This window comes from Falco punctatus, assembly GCF_963210335.1.
Source record: "Falco punctatus genome assembly, chromosome: 8".
In the NCBI taxonomy this organism is placed as follows: Eukaryota; Metazoa; Chordata; class Aves; order Falconiformes; family Falconidae; genus Falco; species Falco punctatus.
The window spans coordinates 11,413,159-11,435,292 of NC_137588.1; the positions used below are offsets into that span (position 1 = coordinate 11,413,159).

The following is a 22,134-nucleotide window of genomic DNA, read 5'->3' on the forward strand; positions in this document are numbered from 1 at the left end:
GTATCTGCATAATAACTTCTCTTTAATTATGCTGCTAAGACATGCTCCATGTATTTTCCAGTGGAGGAGGTATTTTCATCTTACACAATGGTGAAAGTATTGTTTAAAGCCTGCCAGTAATATTTAGATGTCTAATATTTTAAGTCTGAAAAAACTGCAGTAAACGCAAACTGAAAATACATCAATCTCATCTGAAAACATACACGATGAACCCCGAGTTTAGACCCAGATTGTCATAGATCAGTCTGCTCATACCATTACTTACTTTATTTAATTACTAACTTGTTCAGTTACTAGTGTCCAAATCAATATGTTTTTGTTGTGTCTAGAGAGGTGCATGATATCCAAATTCTCTAGATGGGAAAAGATTTCAAATCCTCCATGTGATAAGAGTACAAAATTGAGCTGAATGGACTAAATCCACTTCTGGCATAAGCTGAGAAGCTGGACAATAAGCCACAATGGTCAGATCAAGTTGCATGAAAAGTTAGTTACTAATAAGAGTTGAAAAAGAGAGACATGTACATACCACACAGGAAGCTTCATATTGTTTCCCCAGTTTAGGTCTTAAAAATGCACTGAAGGAAGGGAGAAAAAGTGTTAGAGATCCACTACTTCAAGCATGGATTTTGCATATTCATTTTTAGGATTTTTCTCATGTCAGAAGGTTGACAAAAGGCTGAGAAACTTAACATAAAGGGAGACATAAGGCCAAAACAACGTTCAGAAACCTGTTGACATCTGACAAAATGCTGTTATCTTCTCTAGAAGACATAAGTACCCACACTGATATGCCAAAAGTTAGTTAATCCACCCTTAAGAAAAGTCCTGTTCCCCATGGATAAAATCTTCCATCAGACAGTTTTCAGCCATTTTACCTCAGTGAAAGATTTTCAATACATTCTGTTTAAAATGTGTTAAATATTACTGAAATTTGCCTTGCCTCTATTTTAAGCCAGATTTAAGCCATTTGCCAGTTTTGTGTTAAGTATTTTCCTACATAACTGCCGATGTGGAAGGCTTATGATGAAACGCAGGCCTGTACCCTGTAAGTAGAGAATACCCACCCTCTACTGTCATTCCCCTCCATAACGGGATCAGAGTTAATTATTAAAAAAAATAATCAGGTCACCTTATTGCAGCATTACTGGTTGGTGGTTTTTGGGGGGTGGTGTGGTTTGGTTTTTTTTGTTTTGTTTGAGGACATTGAAACTGTGGAATAAAGGGGTTTTGTGACTGAGGCCTTAAATGAGAGCCACAACCTTCAAACCTTCCAACCTGCACCACCCCCCCACCCCCCCCCCCCCAAACACACACACACACACTCACACCCCTACTGCAATGTTTTCAGTTTAGGATGCTGTTGAGACAGGAGATAGACAGGATTCACAAGGAACATGAAACCTCAGCCACACATTCAGCCTGCCCCTCACACATCATTAGTCTGCAATCCAATGAAATAAGGTGAGACTGGGACGTATCTGTTTGCATGCTGACCTCTCAAAGCATAGATTACACTTCCAGAACGGCTGCAATTACAGACACAAGCAAACCTCCCAGTCTGGTGCAGCGCAGAGGGATGCTGCTTCTGGTGCCAAAGCTCCAGGAGTCCTCTTAAAAGTGGGGGGTGGGGTGGGGGGATGTACGGGACAGGGAGGAGGGGAAAGCTGCACAGATACATATACACATGGATGTTTTAAAGTCAAATCAAGAAGCTGCCTGGGACTGCCACTAGGTTAAGCTGCCTCCAGTCCTTCCCCCATCCCCAATGCACACAGATAGCTCTATATTGAGTGCAAAGAGAAGAGCTTGTTTCAAGCCTTCATGTTGCAGCTGCGATAACCACTTCCTCCCCACCACTGGGCAGCAGCTGGCCCACCGCCCCCCCTCCCCACTTCCACTGCCCTGTTGCAGCTGCATCCCAAGTACCCAGGGCTTGCTGCTCTCACCTGGTTTGCCTCCATAGGAAGGTCTGGATGGGTAGAGGGATGCCACGACCGCTCTCCTGCTCCTGTCCCTCTGAGCTTTTCCTTTTCACCATGATGCTGATGACAGCTGCCGCTGCGAGCCAGTCTTAGCAGACACCCCGGTCGGGCTCTCCCATGGCTGCCTCTCCGTAACTCTTTTACCCTCTTCCCTTCATCCTCTGCAGCCCACCCACCCCCCCCACCCCCCTCTCACACCTCCCTTCAGCTTTGCTGGTGCAAAATGGCTGCAAGAAGGCAGGGAGGAAATTAGGGGAGCGAAGATGTCCGCGTCCCTCTGCTTCCTCCCTGCCTTCAGCACCTCCCTCTGTGGACAGCTCCCAGCACCGCCAGCCGCGCCGGCAGGCGGTGACAGGGGAGGGCGGGGGCGGCCCGGGGCGGGCGGGGCGGGGGGGGGGCCGGGGTCCACCGGCCCCCCCCCGCCCCGCCCGCCCCGGGCCGCCCCCGCCCTCCCCGGCCCCGAGCAACAGGCCCGCTGCGCCCCCGCCCCACCGGCGGAAAGTTGCGAAGCCGCCACCGCCCCGCGGCGGGAGGGGGATGCGGGAGGCAGCCGAGAACCGCACGGGCCGGGAGAGGTCGAAGGGGCTGCTCCTGCGGGCCGGGTGGGGTCTGGCCGAGCTGCGCCCCCACCCCCCACCCCCGCCAGCCGCCGCGGGGTGGGACCGAGGAGGGTTTTCCAGGTGCTGGTGGCGGGGACTCACCTGAGGTTTGTAAGGCCGGGGTCTGCAAAGGCAGGAGACCCCCCGGCGCCCGGTACAGCACGGAGCAGGGCTGTTAAACGGGGAGATACTCGTTCGTCTCAAGAGTGGGGAGAAGGGAAGCAGGCGAAGGCTGGGGGTAGGAGCAAGGGAAGTTTCGGGTAGTTTATTCCACGTTTTTTTCTTACGAAGAGTTGAGACAAACAGGTGGGGAGGGTGGCCAGTGTCAAAGCAGATTTGTGTTTCCAACTAGGCACCAGACTGATTTGACTAATAGGAATATACATTTGAGTCAAGTTTGCTGGAAATATTTCCCTGTCACTGTTAGACTAGCTCACCTTAAATACCTAAGGATATCACAAGATCGTCTACTACTACGAATAATTAATAGAATAAAATGAAAACGCAATGCAAGTCCACCCTTATCAGTTAATTTTTCACACAATCCCCCCCCCCAAACGATATTCCATTGCTTATATAAAACGATTGCAAGTTTAAAGAGAGATGCTCCAACAAGCCAAGGCCATATTTCTTTCTGTCTTTCAACCTTCCTACTCAATATTGGGCACTTAAAGACTCACCAAGGTCATTCCTTCCTTGAACTAGAGCTGAACTGATCAACACCTGTATTTCCTTTCCTATGGGCACTTTGAGAAACAGGTTTTCTGAGAACCCAGTGCTAATACTTTCATGATCTGCATTTACTCCCACTTGGGATAATGTTTTGGTTTTTTTTTCTGGTGCCCAACCCAACACTTCCTTGCAGTGACATAGGTTGATCTTCAACTCCACTCATGGAGAACAGGAATCTATGTGGTCTACATTTTGCTAAAATCCTCCTCTTGCTCAAAAGGAGTATTAAGACAGTTAATTAGAAGCCAATCTGTTAAACAAAAACTAAGCAACATGTTTGCAACTAAGAAGTTTTAAATGATTAAAATCACTAATCAACCTGAGTGCTGAAATGCTAAACCAGTTGGTTTTGTTTGTCTTGTGTGGTTGGGTTTTTTTCTAGCAGTAACTTTTTCTACTAGTGCACAGAAGTAAGGCCTTTACTCACAATATTCGCTTGCTCAGGAAAGTTTTTAATTACTATTTTCTTTCCTTCAATTAAGTGAGATCAGACAGGAAAAAGTAAGATTTCAGAAATCAAGATTATAAGAACTAACTACAGAGAGAAGATCGTTAAAACAAATTGCTTCTAAGTGCAAGGTACATATTAACAAGATTAACTACTCCACAACTCCTGAATGTGTCCAGGAGTTTTTATACAAAGTCTTCTTGTTTGGAGAGCAAATTTGAGTTTTAATTCCCACCAGCATGTCTCTTGAGAGTCAGACAGAAACACAATGCAGTAGGAGTGATAAATGTATTTTTAAAAAATTGTTTTTTCCAGTCCTGTAATGTGTTATGAAATCATTGAATAAAGCATAACTTCAGTTAGTAACAAATCTGAAGTCTAGTTTTATTTGGAGTTTTAGTAATTATCAAGCAGGAGAAATGCTCTTCTTGCAAGAGAAGTATGAGGACTAAAGAAAGATTCAATGCTATTTGCAATTAAAGAAAATAAGTTAACTGAACTGATCTGTTAAAAAAGACATTCACAATAACTACAACTCATAGCTTCACTACAGTTAAAAGAATTACTAAGGCTCAGCCAGAGATCAGGATTGCAGGGTAGGGATGGTTTACCTGGCTGTTCTTTTAAGCGTTGTATAGTCTTACTCTCAAAATTAGTGCCATCAGGCATTTTAGTTAGTTATTGAACTGGCCTGAATTTAAGACACTTGCATTCTCTCAGTAACTGGTAAGCACAGCTCAGATCTAGTTTTTTGGTTGTTTTTTTCTTCCTTTTTTTTTTCCCCCCTTCTTCCTTAAACCAGTATCTCTCCTTATTCCTGCATTCAAGAACAGTCACTTAAAATAGCTTCCAGTTTGCTGCTCTAAGCCTAAACTTATTATTCCCACAAGAGCGAAAGAGCACTGCAGCTTGCTTGCAGACTACAACCAAAATCTATTAATTTTCCTGATTGACAGGGACACCAGAGACACTTGGTGTGGTCAGTCCAAGGCAGCTGCTTATGGGTAAACAGGGATGAAAACATGAACACAAAGTTCCACAAAAAAACCCCAGAACAAGTTTAGTAGGAAAACATTGGCATGCATTGGTTTCAAACCTCCCCAGGTAAACATCATTGCTGCCCCTGAACAGAGGCAGTCCTAGAGAGCAGAGTTTGGAAACTCACTAGCAGCACTTCATCGAGCTTCCAAAAGGGAATCCAAATACCCTCTCCTTCAGTCAGAGCAGGAGGAGCAGAGCATGCATGAAGCAACTGCACACTAGCTGCATACTTGTCAGTGCCAACTACGACGCAGAAAGCAGGACAATACACTAGTACCCCTACTTTCTGTAACATTCCTGAAGGATTCTTCAGGAGAAACAAAGAGTTTAAGTACAGTATTATTTTTCTTACTCTTTTTTTGTGCAGAGCCAGCACCTTGCTCTGTCACACAGCCATTAGCAAGTGGAGCTCAGGTAGCCCAACAGACACTGAGAGGAAACGGCATAGCTACTACTTTGTAGTAATTGAAAACCTAACTGCAAATTGCAGTTCTAGTCAAATTTGCCATTGTGAGTCCAGAGTATTGCTCTCCAACAACACACAGCCATAAAAGACACCTAAATCCCTCTGTACAGAGGTTTGAAGTTACAGAACTTCTGATGCAAAATAAATCAGAAAGCAAAAAGATTGCCAGCAGCCCGCACTGTCATAAGACCTGCAGTCACAAAGGTTCAGATTCTCCAATCCAGCCTGGCTGTGACCAGCACTAAACCCAGGAGGCAGCAAAGGTGGTTTATATTAGTTAGCGGCTAGAGATCAATTTTGTTCTTCCTTCATTTTGGAGACAACACCCACCCACCACAAAGGGAATACAAAGCTGAAGTGATCTGTACCGATGTAAGTTATAGAAGTGAAACAGCTCACAACTTGGGAATTGCATGTGTAGGAGAAGGAGGAGCTTTACAGCCTGGAAGATTTTACTTATCTCTATACTGAACTTCTGCTTTCAGATTTGCAGTCAGCATTTGACTGTACATAAATACTAACACTGCAGTGGGTACTGCAAAGAGAAAATACTCCAAATCAGTCCCCCCAGCTTTCCCTTACAGTGGGGTTAGAGACGAAGCAAACCCTTCAGGGAGGTCATTATAGTAGGACAACAACAAGGTGTCCTGAAAAACCTGTGCTCTGTTTACTAGGCTACACTGGCACCTTGGGCTGGCACAGAAACACAGGTCTGCCTGCCTGCAAAGAGATGAAGGCTAGTGTGAGGAGTAACCGCTTTCAGGAAGCAGGCATGGGGAAGAGCAGAGATGGCATCATTAGGCTCTGCTCTACTCCAGCAATTCCAGCCCACCCAACTGCTTGGGCACAAAGGATGCCCACGACACTATTTTTCCATTTCTTCTTTTACTATAGGTAGCATCAGTCTGACATCCCCCCAGATCACTTGATTCTGCTTGATCACCACTTTACTCATCACACAGTCATGTTTACACATCCATCACAGTAGGATTCAGTCTTGATCCAGAAACAGTCAAAGCTGACAGCATGCCACAGAGCAGGAACACTGAGCAGAACCTCAGCATGAAGCCTCCACCCTACACAGAAGTGCCCAGAGCAGGGAACTTCAAGCTACACAGTTGTTTCTACGCTGATGCTCTCCAAGTCCCCAGCCCCCACCCTGCCAAACACACTCCTAAGTATTCATACCTTTTAATGTATCTGTTATTCTCTTTGTGCAGAAAGAGCCATAATCCAAACTCTCAGGAGTACCTCGAGCCATTCTGTTGTGCAGCTGCCTTTCCAAGAGCAAAGCCGTAAACAGGTCCTAACAGTACACCCCAGAGCAGAGAACAAACACAATTGTTTGCCACACTGCTGAGCTTAGTCCTCCATAAGCTGCCAGCAGGCTTTTATCATTGGCTGAAAGGACCCATGCTGAAGACCCCTTCTCTCTTGGGACAGCCAGTCACAGAAAGTCAGTAACTGATGGGTACGACTCATTTTACCCTTTCTAATATGGGTCTGTCAAGGAGAAGCAAGTTATTCCTTCATCTATTCACTTCTCTTTCTAGCAAGTCTTTGGACCTTGTTAAGTAACTACAGTAGAACACGGCAAGAGCATCAGCAGACAGCGAGCACAGAGGGCTGTTTCATTAGCAGTACAGTGTGCACTGTCATTTACATCAGTGTAGAGTGGGTCAAAGCCTGCTGTTTTGCCATAGCAACTGTATACATCCTCTTTGCACCGTCATGAGCTACACAAGGTAGACGTATGGGGTGGGTTAAAACACAGGCCTGAATCTCTCATTCCCAGTTGTTTTGTGAAAATTAAAGAAACATAGGAAAGTTGCTTTTTTCTTTAAGCATTTTTAATTCAGCATGAAAACATTTCAACTGAGGTTCTTCAGAAGTCTCTTTCACAGCTCTTCTTGTCAACCCTTCTCAAGCACAACTATACATTCAGAAACAAGGATAAATGAACTCTTAAAACTACTAGGTTTTCTCATATTGCTACATTAATTTGGGCAAGAGCAGGCTCTAGTCTAGCTGGATCAGATTCTGTAAGGACAATCAGATATTTAATCCTTGGGCCACATTTAGCTGAAGTCAGTGGGAATGGCACAGCACTCATGCATCTGAGAATCCTATTTCGAACAGAGCAGAAACAAATCCTCCACAGTCAGCACAGCAAGTTATTGCCTTTGCATAACGTTCAAGCAACAAATCATATTCACAGAGCCATTTAATCTCAATTCCAAACGTAACAGGTGCAGGTTGTGCTCTAATTAGATAAGGCAGGGAGAGATGCAACAAAATCCTAGAGATGACATGGGGGGTGGGGGATGGGGGGAGGGTGTCATCTCTGGACAAGACTGGAGGGAAAAATCCAGCCTTCAGTGTCAGGGTATCATACCACCCCTTGCATCAGGACTTTCCAAGCTCTGGGATGTGACTGCTTTGATGGTAGCTGCAAAACTTTTACTTTGTTTTGGAAAAATGAAGGACAACAAACCACCTCCCCCCAAACCTCACCACACCCAAACACATTTTTCACCTTATTCCTGGAGAAGAAAGTGTGGAACTCTTGTTCTACTGAGCTACCAAACATGTCTTCCTCTCTGTTACTCTGCAGAGAGCTGAGAACTGCCTCTACCACATGCTTCTCCTTCCAGAACAAGGGCACTCACACAAGTCAGATTTGGTAGCCCTTCCATCAGGGCCACACTGTCTTTTACCTTCAAAGCATCAACTGAGACTTCCACATGGCCACACACCCGTAGGTATTAGGCCTTCTGCCTGCCACTCTGATCTGATCCATGTCACTGACTCACCTGGATTTTCTATCATTTTCCTATACAATGCAAAGAAAACCTCATGAGCTGTGATAGGCACAGGGTGAACAGGTCCTCTCTACATCTAGCAAACATTGTAGCAGGATTCCTGGGCTTCCCTCGCTTTCAGTAACACTGTAGTTAACCAGGATTTTATTCACAGCTTGTATTCACCTCAGTGCTCCAACATGGCAATCTGCTAGCAAATTATAAAATACATTACCTACCACATGTTGCTAGTAAGACACAATGATCATAGAAATCACATCCATTCTTCATTCAGTTTGCAAGTAGGAAACAGGTTCTTACGAGCTGTCCTCAACCATTGCTCTAGCTGCGGATGCTTAAATCAGGATTTATCCTTTTGTTCTCAACCTCTTAATCCTTTCCCTTTTAGCAGATGATACATTAGTTCTGCCTTGTGCCTAAGCACCCTTAGGAGGGTGCTTCTAATGGATAATTAACAGCACTTAATTATTCCTCCAGGTAGTTAGACTGTATTTATTTATGAATACATGAAAAGTCCAGCTTTCTCAGGGACTAGGGTACTTAAGGCAGCGTACTCAGTTTATCTCCCTCCTACTGCTCAGGCTGCCAGCCATGCTCAGAGGATTCTTCTTCTCTTAGCAAGTCCCCACTTAGCCGCTACCCAACCCTGCAGAGCTCACACAGCAGCTGATACTGAAGCTCATTTTACCTGTGTCATTGCACCTCCAGCTGCATGGCGCAGGCTTGCACACACACCCCCCCCCCGGGGCAGGCACCAGAGCGGGGGGGCACCAGAAGCAGCCTTGCTTAAGCAGGCCCAGAGCTGGCAGCGCAAGGGCGGGAAAGCCTGGGAGAGGCGTTTCCCCTCAGCACAGCCCCTCGCAAGGCCGAGGGAGCACCCGGTCCGCTCGGGGGGCTCGGGCCAGCACACAGACACTTTCTGGAATATGTCTTCATTCCACCTGCAACACGGAGCTACGCTTCTCCCTGACCCGAGCTACGGGAGGGGCTTAAGCACCCGCCAACGGATCCAAACCAACCAACGCCTTCAAGCAGCACCCCAAACCTCGGGCCGTTTCCCCGTTACTTTTCGGGACGGTCCCAGGGGCTCATCCCCCACGGCTCCCGTTACCTTTGCTCCGCTGCGGGGAGCCGGCCCCGCGGCGCCCCTCTGCCGCTGCCGGCCGGGCCCAGCGCCCCGCGGCCGGCCGGGGCCGCCCCGGGCCGCTGCGAGGGGAGGCCGCGCGGCGCGCGCTCCCTCACGCCCCGAGCCGCCGGCCGCTCAGCGACCGTTAGCGGCCTCGCGGCCACTCACAGCCCGCCGGAGCGCGCGCGCCCCGCTGCGTGCGCGAGGCAGCCGTTAGCCGCGCGCGCCGTGCCGGGCAGCGGGGTGGCCGCCAGTCCCGCGGCGGGGGTCGCGCCGGGGGGCGGGTAGCGGCTCCCGGCAGGCGGGCAGGCTGCCCCGCGGCTCAGCCGAGCGGGAAAGGCGGCGGAGCCGCGGCCCAACACCGTGCCGAGCCCCCGCTGGCGCCGGAGGGGCGGCTGCGGCCGTCGGCGAGGCCCTCGCACACCCCCGCGCTGAGGCAGCCGCGGGAGCGCCGAGGAGGGCGGGAGGCGGGCCCTGCGGTGGGCACCCCCTGCCCGGCGGGCGCATCGCCTCAGTGCGGCGTGCTGCTCAGCCTCGCCTCCGGGCTGGCACCCCGGGGGGCAGGCCGCGGTAACCTATTCACACAAAGCAGGGAAATAGTACCGCCCAGAGAGGACGCTAGCTGTAAAACCGGGTTCTTTTGGCAAGAAGTAACGGGGACTAGCTGAGAAATACGACTTAATCCGCCCTGGTTTCTGGCGAGACTGACTGTGCAACACCAGCAGGTGGATCACACGTTTTTCCGCGCTGGGCAGTGACGCGCAGAGGTTGAATGTAGCAGGAGCTGTGTCACAAACAGTGGAAACAGACACAAGTGGTTAGATGACAAGCGATTTTATTTTGCAAAACAATCACTATACAGCAACAAATACAATTGCAAATCGGATTGAAAAACATGAACTACCTACCACCAGCCATTCAAGAAATGCCTCTTTTATGGTAACAGGCTCTAGAATTATCAGAAAAAACACAGGTTTGTAACAGCAGACTGTATTTCTTAACATCCCAGCATACAGCATGTTTATTTGTTGGCTTTTTCTCTTTGCTAAAGTTGAAGTGGCTTTTACACGCTTGACTTTTCCAAGTGTGAAACTAATTTACCTTCCTGCAGTGGGAATTGCTGGAGTTGCAGAGGGAGTTGCTTTAGCAATCTGACTAGCGAGTGAACTCGACACACACCTAGGCTAGAAATCTACCTGCGTTGATTTTCATAGCAAACATGATCTACTCTTCAAGGCATTTGCCTTTGAAGGGCCATTTGTACTTGGGTTTCAAACGGTATTTGGTCCAGCACAGAAAAACCTTCTGCTCACATGTGGTAGTCCACACAGGCTGCCTTTCGACTCCCTTTGGGTCGTGTATATAGGCACACTTAGATTTGTAAGCAGTCACGATGAGGTTACTACTGTACCTTAGCAGAGTGTTGAATGGGTAATACCATTTACTGCTGTACAGTGAAAATATAATAGCCCTTGTGGGCACACAATTTCCCTCATCAGTATTAGTTTTTCTTTTATTGTTGCTGGACAGAGGTTTGCTCAACTTTGATTTCTTTCTGCTTATAGTTACATAGAAACAGAACTCTGCAGATGGGGCAGAAGCACTTTTTCTTTTGTCCCTACAACCTGATGGATTATTGATTTGGGGCTCTCCCCTAGCTAAGGTTTCACTATTCCTTTTGTCTGGATTATCTCTGCTTTGTTACAGAGTTGGGTCTCAGGTACCCAACATACCTGCTGGCTCAACATGCCTGTGGAAAAGAAACACAACGGATGCAGTTTCCAGGAAGCTGGCTCTATCTTCTTTAGTGGGCATTACATATTTACAAAACCGTTGTTTTTAAAACCAACACTCTTCTTGAGAAGTTAAGATTAATATGACATTTTTCAGTGAACATATAGAGTCATGTAACTTGTTTTTTTTTTTAATTATTATTTGATAGCACAAAACTCTTGATTTCTTTCCATCTAACTCCACATCGTTCTAGGATTCTTTCTATGGAAGGATGATTATGATTACAAAGGTCTTTGCTTGAGTCAAGACAAGAAAGCTCATTTTAACGCATGAAATCAATGACTCTGTGTGTTACACCACTCTAATTTTGGACTCATAGGTGGATTAACTAAGCTTCATTTCCTAGAGTACGAGTACATCATGTCAGTTTTAAAAGCAGAATAAAAAAAAAAATTGAGTCTCAAGTTAACACTGTTGTCACTAGCTGGTGTTCAGCCTCAGAGAAGCTGAGGTTCAGTAGTACCGCAGGCCCTCTCCCACATTGGCAAAAGGCATAAAATAAGAAGCACTGCAAGGCTAATTTATATTAATTGATAGCATGTTCAGAGCAACATGATATAAATACTGTTGTTTTTTCTTTCTGTCGTTTTTCTAGAAAAATGGGAAGAGGCTTTTAATGCACCTCACTTGACACTGTTTCCATGTGAATTCTTAGGATTACTCTAAGCAAAAGTATAACAAATAGAAGGCAGAAATCAGAATCCTCCAGATGCACTTAGCATGGTTCTAAACTCACTGTCCTTTGTATATAACAACCGACTTACAAACAGTATTAGGTACTTTATAGTGTGAAAAAGCTTTTTGCAGAGCTGAAATGTTGTGTGTGAGGCTGTTAGGACTTCATCTTCAGTAACATTTTTAGAGATGTAACCATTTTGTTCTTCTTTGTACTGCTGTGAAAGCTTAGCCAAAATCCCCCTTTGGTCCACTGAGTATTTACTGTCTAGTAACTGTACATTCACTACCTGAATTTAATGACAGGGAATCCTGTGCTCTTAATTATTGGAATACCTCTCCACAGACATAAAAATCTTCTCTAGGAGTCTTTTCAGATCAAACCCCAACACACACACACACACACACAAATTAGGAAGGAAAAAGAACAGATCAAAAGCTTCCAACACACGATGTTAACCTAATACATGTATCAAGTATAGCTCAACTGACAGTGCAAAGTTTAGTCAAGAGATTTCAAAAGGAAAAGATCAAACAATCTGCAAGAATGTAAACTGGTCATTTCATAATGTCTACTGTACATATAGTATCAGCAGATTATTATCCGCTGATGAGTAATACTACCATATTACCTTCAGTGTTCTCTTAGTGTCCATACAATAGTGTTGCAGTTCTCACAGGTAACTCCGTTAGATCAGTTGTTTATATATCTCTGCCTTTTATCTTTTATGCACACTTTTTCTTATACTTTTTATAGTCGATATAATATCACTTTGCTCAGCTCAGATTTTAAGATGCCTATCTATCGATGAATCGCTATGGCAACCCAGTCTAGGGAGCGCATTTTATTTATTCACGTACTATAATTTACAGGCATCTCTGTTATGTTTATCACTGTTTTCTGAGTGCCTGAGTGTATACATGAGACATCACTTAAAGGAGTGGAAACAACATCTGAATACTTCTTTTCTGTGTTTCAACTTTAGCAAAAGAAAAAAATAAATAAATCTAACATTCACCGTTAACTATGGGAGTTTAAAAAACCAAACAAACAGGAAATAAAGAAAAAAAAATCCAGAACCAAACTATTGTGGATTGTTAAAAAATCCATAATCCAAACTCAGGCATCTTTGGAGACCCTTTTACAAACGTCTGGACCCCACAAAAATCATAGCTTTGTGAAGAAAGGGAGGGAAGGGAAGAGGGAAGGAATCCTTTTTCTAGCATCACAGAAGAGACTTGCATCTGGCACTAAAACAGGGTCACGGCTTTTAGTTGTTACAGAAAGCAACTTCATGCTAAAATTTTCCTCTTTTTTAAATGTATTCTTATGAATAGGGAAAAAAAACCCTGCTAACATCTACTTTTACATACCTAAAATTGCAACACCAAAGGGTGCAAGAGACACAGATACTGTGAATAAAGAAGTAGAATATTCAAGTATATGAGGAGGGTATATCACAAATGGCCACAGAGAAATATATATATCTATAATACTGTATCAAACAGATGGAAAGGATGTGAAACCAGTGGTGTGTACACAAATCTAGCCGCTTAACCAACTTTCTAATCAGACACAAGTCTGTTGGGGTGGAAGTGCTTGCTTTCAACAGCATTTTTACGTCACTTCCCCAAGCATGGTTCAAATGTTTTCAACTATTTTTAGTTATTAGTTAAATAATTTATTGGCTTTTCAGCTATACACTGACATAATTAACCAGGCCCAAAAAAATGTTAATAACTTAACCCAACTTTTGTTCTACTCATTTATACAAAATAACACTTTTTTTTTTTTTTTAAACTTGAATTTCTCTATATGCCCTTCTTTCTGGTAAGCAGACTGTTAATTTAACCTGTAATAACTTACAATGGGCAACTTTTCTTTTTTTATTTCCCCTCTGTCAACAGAACAGTGAAATGAGCAACTTGGGATATTAACAAGGCTCTTCAGAAAGAGGTGGATGGCCTTCAGGCACATGAAAGGTAAAAATGCATTTTATCATAGTACGGTACTCCATGCAAGACAGAGCAGAGCAACAATAATTGTCCAATGTAACATACTGCAGTTGTATACCCATATAAAGCCAGTGTCTTCCTGTTGTAAATGGAGATCAGGCCAATTTCTGCATCTATTTAATTATTTTTTTTCCTTTTATTTAACTGTATGGTAACTACAAGTCTTGGGATGTGACTTAGTTTTAGACATGGTAAAGAATGAATGTAACACCTGCTCTGAGCCCATTCCTGCCAAGAGCTCATGCCTAAATATTATTACTTCATACAACGCGAAATGAGCAAATTCATAAGCCCTGCTTAGCAAGGGCTGCTGTGACATCTTCAGCAAGGGTAGCAAGCTGGGGTGATTCAAGCAGGTTGATGCTTCCAGAGGATGAGACGTTGCTGAGTCTGCGTGGTGAAGCCACGCTGGACCTGCCTGGTGACTGCGTGATGATCTCAGCCCCGTGATCAACACGGGCTTTAGCGTGCTCTCTGAAGTTTAGCTTCTGGCTGTCAATCTGCTCCAGGAAAGCAAAGAATTTAACACATTATGTATTCACCAAATTATCTCATTATAGATCATCATTTAAGTCTTATTTTGTTTATTTTTAAGAACTCTTTAGAAGGATTGAAGCTTTTTTACTCCTTAGAATAACTGAAGCTGAAGATTTTGGCACCTTGTTTTATATATACTGGCTTACTATGTCACATTCTCTTTTCTATTTCTGGCTCTGATGGATGCTTTAAGGAGTAGTACCGTTGTTCCTAGCTGTATGAATTTAACAGATATTTTACGGGCATTGAATTTGTTTCTGAAATCTGTATTTTCTTATATTTGTGGGAGTGATCTTACTTTCAAGATATTTTCCTTCTGTTTCACAAAGTAGTCCTGATCCTCTGGGATACCCCCATTACAAACTTGCTAGATCATACCTATGCTGTACAATGGTCCCAAACAAGGTTTACCTTTAGGGGGAAAGCCAGTGCACAAACTACAGGAGGTTTCACTTTAAAATTCACTTTCAGCTTAGAAATGGATGTGAGATTGGTCCTTCCAAATTCCAAAGGGAACAAATATCATGTGAGTGTGCTTGAAGGAGAGCAAACAGATGTTTCCTACTCAATTCAGAGCCATCACTGAATTCACAGCTCTCATAACCTCACTGGGCCAGGGGCACAGTGGTAGTCTTTTTCTCTGATAGCTGTCCCCTTACCTTGACATTACCACCACCAGGTACATGGTGGGCATTTTCCAGTGAACCAACTTTAGCCTGAGCTTTTTCTTTGAAATCCAGTTTCACGCTTTCAATTTTCACACGCCCACCTCCTACACAGAAAAAGGAAATACAGATTAAGAGGCTGGAATTGTTCAGGAGAAAGTCTGACTTGATGCACATGGATGCACTCACATTACTTCCCTTTTAGTTGAGATCTAATGGTTTTAGAGAAGCACAGAAAACCATGCTGCCTGTTCAGTAGAATGTAAAATCTACAACACAGATTCAAACTGTAAGCATATGCTGCTGCCCTACAGATTTTCATGGCATTTAAGCACATGCTTAAGTATTTTGCTAACTTCAGCCTGCATTTCAGTATCTTATCAAACTAACATTATGCCACAGTAGCATCCTTCCACATTATATTTTTATCTCCTCTCTGAACTAGGTGGTCCCATACCTTTATGTCTTTATATATGTAGTTAAGTAGAGTTAAGAATATTACTTTTATCAACAAAGTGTATTTACTTTCTCTTAGACTATAAAAGACAATACCATGATTTCTCCTTTACATAACAGGATTAGGTCTTCGCTTTGTTTTGCCTCCCAGAAATTGCTACAATACCTGGCTTGTGGTGGATGTTCTTGAGTGAGCCACACTTGGAAGTCACATGACTCAAGTCAATCTTCTTGGTTACAATTTGTACCTGTCAAAAGCACACACACATATGAATTACAGGAATGAAAATAATAAAATAAACAAAAAGCCAAACCCTGCAGAGGGAGAGCCCAAGCCTCTACAAACCACTGGAAAAGGAGAGATGGTTAGTAGAAAACAGACCATGCCACAAAGGAGCAAACACCTACATTAATACAGCAAGCTTCCTTCCCGCCTAGGGAAATGACAGAGCTGGGTTAAGCTTTACTATTAGCAAAACAAAGAGGAGGACAAAGAAGATCAGCTTGTGGGTTCTTTCTAAAATGTTTCTCAGCCTTCTCTCAGGGTGGAGGCTCTAAAGCCCTGCATATATCAGGGCTCATTCCATTTGCTTCTGCTCTTGAACGTGCATCCTGGCAACTAGGAATACTTCAGTGGCTGTTTATTTTTCTTCTACCATCTGTTCCATATCTTTCTGCATCTAAATATGGTATGCATTTCATGTCAATCTGCTGTTGAGAGTCTGATGAATCTACAGATGTGACTCCCGCAGCTGTACCTGAGCTGGCTGGTATTAAGCCAGCCGCTCGGCTCGGTGGTGCTCACAGGAGAGCAGTGGCACCACTCTGCTCAGCCAGGCAGCAGCACAGGCACCCTCCCTTTCCTCTGCTGCCGGCCACATTACTATGACTGTGGTGAGCCCCACTTTGGAACAGCCACAGAGCAACACTCTCACCTTATCGTGCTCTCATATGCAGCCCACAATCACAGTACTGTGTTCACTGGTCTTGAGAAGCTGCAGCCTCTCCAAGCCAGACAGGAGCTTCAGAATGACTGCAAAGCCACTGGTTTGCTCACATCACCAGCAATGACTTAAGCCAGCACCGGTGGCTGTGCTGAATCTGTTTGGATCAGACATGCCCACGCCATCAGCTCTCCCACCTGAACTGATCATTTCTGTCAGGGTTGTCATAGCCACCACCTTCAGCTGTTCCGGCATGACTGCTGGAACTAATGGGCATGTGGCCAAACCCTGAGCAACCTCAGTTTGTTATACTGGAATAATGCTGTGACATTAACATTAGCACTCAGCATGCTGGCTGCTCACACCCTCTCTCTGAGCTTTCTTTGTCCTTATGTTTTATTTTTCTTCTTCCTCTCTGATGAATACATGTAACTGCAAGGTTAGCTTAGGAAGGACAGAAGCACTGGAAGATACCCAGGTACAAGGCTGGAGTCTCACTGTGAGCTGCAGTTTCTTCCTGGAAATTACTTTCTTGGGCCACTCCCATGAAAGACACTGAACCATTTTGGCTCACACTGGACTTTTACTGTCTGCACCTTTGGGCACTTAGAGATAACCCTTCTTTTCTCATTTTCTTTTCCTGTCCAAGTTTTGGAAATGTGTTGTGCTCTATGGAGAAAGATCAGGAGGCCACCACTGCATACACAGGGCTCACACGACTACCAGACCAGACTCACATGTGAAACAATAGCAAGAAGGAAAATAGTGCTGAAAGGAAGGGAGACAGAGGGGTCTGGCTGTGCAAGGTGGGTCACCACAGTGGAGATGCCTGTTCACAGGGTGTCTGTACTACTTACATTTCCTCCCCCTGCAGAATGTTTGATGTTATCTCTGGAACCACACCGGGATTGAATATCGCTAAAATCGATCTTCTTGTTTAAAATCCTAACCTAAAAGGAATTGGAGGTAACTTACTATATACTGTACACACACTCCATCAGGCTGCAGGATGAGGAAGCCAGGGTAATTTTACCTCCTGCTGTGATTACTTCATCTGACACTTGTATTGAAACGTGAGAAAGTAAACCACGTGACTCTCTATGCTTGGTATATTAACACAGCCTATGCAAATACACTATGCTTCTCTTTTTCTACCTCATGAAGTGGCGGTGAAATATAAAGGGGAAAGTTTTCATGATGAGAGATATGAAAGGTGCCTTTCCCCTGAAAAACTCAAAGAATTCTTTGCTTCTCTGGACTGGAAATAGTCCTTGGACAGCCTGTCCTAAGTTCTCTGGAGCGATGACCAGTGTTTCTGCTGAACTGGCCACAAGGTAAAGATGTAAACCCTCCTTCCCACAGCTCAGCACTCCAGCCTTTGATGCAGAAAACCCAGATCCAGCCAGCTCAGGCATGGGTTCAAATCCAGAGGTATTTCGCCCCTCCTTCTGCCATACAGTCGTAGCAGTGGCTACATACATACAACAGACCTCAGAGTGTCCCGTGAAAGGGGACTGATAAAATTAATTAAACTGAAACCAGAGCTCTCTACTGCTCACTCTCTTTACTGTCATCTACTAAAGAGCAATGCAGAAAACAACAGCATCTGGAAACCTACAGCTGCAATCACTGCTTCTTGATTTCTGTTGCTGGCCATAAAATTGGTTACAACTTTCTGGTGCTAGCGGCACTGTGTTTCTCTCCTGTGCTCTTTGTTTCTGGCAGAACAAGTACCTGACCTTCCCTTGATGGCACCGGTCTCCCTTACAGATGTCGGAAGCCCACATTTTTTCTGTTACCATAGCCACAGGTGCACTGCAGGCATATGGCAGTGCCTGGAGGTGCACTCCACAAAGGGAGGCCACATTATCCCATGCTTGACCTTGATCTTGACCCTCATGTCACAGCAGTTCCTCCACCTGGCAGAACTCAGGTGCCACCAGTAATTACCCTCCCAGGGATTGATGTGCTGCTGGATGGCCATTACCAGCAGGCAGGGACAACTGGGTGTACGGTACACACCTGAGTGACACCACTTCCAGACTTCTTTCTGCACAAGGGCAGGGGACTGTCCTCACCAGTATTAGGCTTTTCAGGTGTGTGAGAAGGTGTTTCTGGCTGAGGCTGCACCAGAGCCTTCTTCGCACTAGAAGCTTTTAGTTACTCAGAGTGCCACCTGTGCAACATATTCTTTCTCTAGGTAAATATGAAGTCTATTCAAATGTTATGTTGGATTTTATTTATCTCTATATTATTAATATGAATATACACTCTTTCCTGTACAGAAAGCCACAGAATTTTGGGCACTATCTATTAATTTTGCTAAATGAGCTTCACTGACATATGACTTAGAACAGTCCTGTTGGCTGCTGTTGTAAGTAAACCTACAGCAACAAAGCAACATTGAGATAAAAGAGAGGGAAAAATACACCGGAGCACCTTATTGCAGCTTCTTACCACTCCAGGAACACAAAGCAGCTGCAAACCAGCTGAAGCAGTCAGTGGGAGGAAGAACAATTTTGTGCAGTTTCTGCTTCCTGGCTTCAGGTCCCCAAACTGCCCCAGGCTCCCTAATAAATCTGAGACACTCCCTCTCTGTGCCTGACCTCTCCAAACTAGGAAAAGACTATTTGCCCCCTTACAGGGATATCAGATTTTGCAGCTTTTGGCTCCTGCAGTGGGCATAACATCACATTTAGGTAACGAGTCAAATCCTCAGGCACTGAGCATCTGGAGCACACCCTTGACTTAAGTCCAGTAAACTCCAAGAAGAAACTTTCAGAGGATCACACTTTGCAGCCAATGTGAAGAATTCCTTCACAGCAAGCTGTTTCGTGGGTCCCCCTCATTACATATAACATAACTGCTAAAGCATTCGAACCATTAGGATGTTAAGTGTTCTCTTGCTTTAATTGTTAAAGATCTGTGGTGATGGCATGCTCAGCAATAAGGGTGATAACAGCACCAGAAAATCCCACAACTTGTAGGTCACCTTCAGAAGGGCATCTTCTGCAGGCAAACCAATTTCTGTCTTTCTCCCTCCTATCTGCTTAATCCTTTCAAGTAAACCAACGTACACTGAAACATTGTATGCAAATGCCTTTGGAGTTTTATGCTTGTGCTTTCTCCAAATATACTATTCCTTTAAAAATGTAACGCGGTACTATAGAAGACAGGTGTCACATCAGTTACAGAAACACATGTCAGATGTGCAGTCAGATCTGGCTCTCAGACAGCTTCAGGCCAGACACAACTGGGCAAAACAGAAAACCTTCCTAGCACTTTCTGAGCACATCTCTCAGCAATGGATCAGCAGTACCTCTTAGCAATGGCCACAGGGAAGCATCTGCTCTGAAAATGCTAACTTAGGGGTCATGGCAAGACCTCAGTGCTGTGCACTGGGGGCCTGTAGCTTAAAATGAAGCCAAAGCAAGGTGATAAGTTGAGAGGGTGCCTTTGATCAAGTGCCTAAAGGTTGATTTGCACCCAGAAGTCTGACAATTTATGAGTCTCACGGCCTATGGACCTGGCTAGCAGATATGTAAAGGACCAATCATGTCAATTATCTTCTGTCTTACTTGGTGAAATGTGCCCCTGTGTAGAGGGGCCAGCAGGAGACCTATGTATCATTTATGTCCTATGCTGAGGGCTGAAGTGAGCTGAGTGATATGGATGTGTTGTGCTGATCATCTGGCAAGGGAGGAGCTACAGTGATCCAGGTTTTCCCCGATGATCTGTTTCTCACTTTCCTGGAATATATCAATATCCCTGCACATACTGAAATCATGACTGCCCTCTATAACTAAATGTTCCACAAACTAATGGCGTCTTGTTTCCTATAGTTGAAGGCTTTAAACTGCTTAATCCCTCCACCCTATATTCTTCAGCGATCCCCTCTCGCCAGCAGTATCTCCCAAGCTGCTAGACCCGGCGAACAGAAGCCCATACACAACCCATCAGCTGTTTGTTGTCTCTGATTGTGGAGGAGGGCTGAGTTATCGCTGCCTTTACACCAATGACTGTGTTATGCTGAGTCTCTGTTTCGTATCCAGTCAAAAAGTATCACCCAACTTGGAGGGACCACCTGTGTTTCTAACCACTGCTCCCTTGCCAGCACTGGTTGAAATCAGCCAACAAGTTACAAATGAGTTGAGGAAGGCTGAGACTGCCAGCCAGACAGCGTGACTGCATGAGCTTTGTTTCCTTTGAGAAATCAGTCTGTAAACATGAGAGAGAGAGTACCAGAGAGGGACAGGAACTATTTAGGCTAAAGAGAAACTTTGGCTTGCAAACAAAGAGTGTAAACTGACTGTGAATTATTTGAAGCTGGAACCTAGAGGGAAATTTGTAATTACCAGAGCTGGGAGTCTCTGGAGCTGCCTCCCAAGGGAACAGAGCTACAACAAGAAAATTATAAACTTTTATGATGGCGCTTGATGAAAGGAATTAGATGATGCAGCTGCCTGCACTAGAGACAGCATGAACACCATGACTCACCAGGAAGGTCTCAGTGTTCCTGAATGTGTATGTACATCTTATATGGGGGTGGAGGTGTTGTAGGGATGTACATATATGCACTTCAGTTGTGCTGTGCATTAAATGAATGATCAAGCCTGTTCATACTCTCACTCAGGAAAGGGAACATTTTAGTCCCTTTAGTGAGCTTTCTCTTCACACTCACTAAACATCCCAACAAGATGATGTCCTGACAGTCCCTCGTAACACTTGTGCTGATTTGCCAGTCTGAAATGGGTACATTCTCTTCTGATCCAGCACTGGTTTGCCCAGGTATGCTGGATAGGGCCTGGAAGTCAGTAATTTGATCATGACCAAGCTGAGGTTCCTCAGCTTTATGAAGTGAAACCACAGTGGAGAAATTAAGCGTTACAGACAATGCTGGGTTTATTCCAGAAAACCACATTGCCCAAGGAAAAACTGGCTTCTCTCTGAAGCTCTGAAAGTCTGACAAGACCCTCTCCCCACTCTGTCCTCTGGTGACTAGTCCAAAACTGAAGCCCAGGGCCACAGCCTCACTGACTCACAGTACTTCTAGGTAATCCCCAGCAGGAATCAGACACTGTGCTCCAATACCTTCTGTGCTGTTTGAATGCTATCTGTAAAAGTACTGGGAGATTCAGGGCATTTACGAGTAGTCTGCTAGGAAACCAAGTGTTGAAGGTATTTTTCCCCACAGTTAATTTAGATGAAGAATATATTGATCTGCACTCATCGGGGTAAACTAATTCCCTTCTGGCCTGACTGGCAATCTAAACAGGAAAGGGCTGTGGTCCAAGGGCAACATCTACACTAGACCAGAGGGGATGTTTTGGGGTTTAGCTGGCTGACATGACCTCAGGCAGGCCCTCCTCTGTCAGTACTGCACTGCTAGGTTCTTGATGAGCAGAAAGGCAGAGAAATGCAAGAGAATTTAGTTCAGTTGTGCCTCACTGCTAAAGACATCAATAACTGAAAACTGCTTATGAAAGAAAAAAATATGTTCCATGGGTGCATAGAATCATTTAGTTCAGCTACTTGTCACAAGAGGGAAAGCCCCTAACTTACCAGCATCTGGGCACAGAATCCGTAAACAGCTTCCTTCCCATGGTGTATGACACTAGTACACACCAAAACAAAGATACTCGAAGAACAAATATTGTGATGCTGATGAAATTACAGGCTCTGAATTTATTTTCCAAGATGCTGATGATTTATGTTCTCCCTGCCTTGCAATTATGGCCTCTGAGAAGCTCTACCACAAACACTGTGTCTGAAGTGTTTAAAAATACTCTAGCTTGGCACTGCTTGCAGTTCAAACATGCTGTGGGGCT

The 22,134-nt window shown here is 44.8% G+C and overlaps 2 protein-coding genes across 57 annotated transcripts in view; both read right to left on the reverse strand.

Annotated features, from left to right (window-relative positions):
- The window catches only part of UNC80 (unc-80 homolog, NALCN channel complex subunit), a 140,975-nt gene extending 131,072 nt beyond the window's left edge, over positions 1 to 9,903 (reverse strand). For all 17 annotated transcript variants that reach the window (XM_080398337.1, XM_080398332.1, XM_080398336.1 and 14 more), the window contains exons 1-2: positions 1,950 to 9,903; positions 530 to 578 (exon numbers count right to left, since the gene is read on the reverse strand). In XM_080398337.1, the coding sequence (XP_080254463.1) occupies positions 530 to 578; positions 1,950 to 2,041 (141 nt within the window). In that variant the 5' untranslated portion in view covers positions 2,042 to 9,903. The remainder of the gene's footprint in view (positions 1 to 529; positions 579 to 1,949) is intronic.
- Positions 9,904 to 10,037: 134 nt separating this feature from the next.
- MAP2 (microtubule associated protein 2) overlaps positions 10,038 to 22,134 on the reverse strand; it is a 242,159-nt gene continuing 230,062 nt past the window's right edge. For 31 of the 40 annotated variants that reach the window (XM_080398343.1, XM_080398375.1, XM_080398344.1 and 28 more), the window contains 4 exons: positions 17,164 to 17,256; positions 15,529 to 15,610; positions 14,901 to 15,013; positions 10,038 to 14,204 (listed from right to left, as the gene is read on the reverse strand). In XM_080398343.1, the coding sequence (XP_080254469.1) occupies positions 13,989 to 14,204; positions 14,901 to 15,013; positions 15,529 to 15,610; positions 17,164 to 17,256 (504 nt within the window). In that variant the 3' untranslated portion in view covers positions 10,038 to 13,988. The remainder of the gene's footprint in view (positions 14,205 to 14,900; positions 15,014 to 15,528; positions 15,611 to 17,163; positions 17,257 to 22,134) is intronic. The other 9 variants (XM_080398376.1, XM_080398374.1, XM_080398373.1 and 6 more) reach the window with 1 other exon arrangement.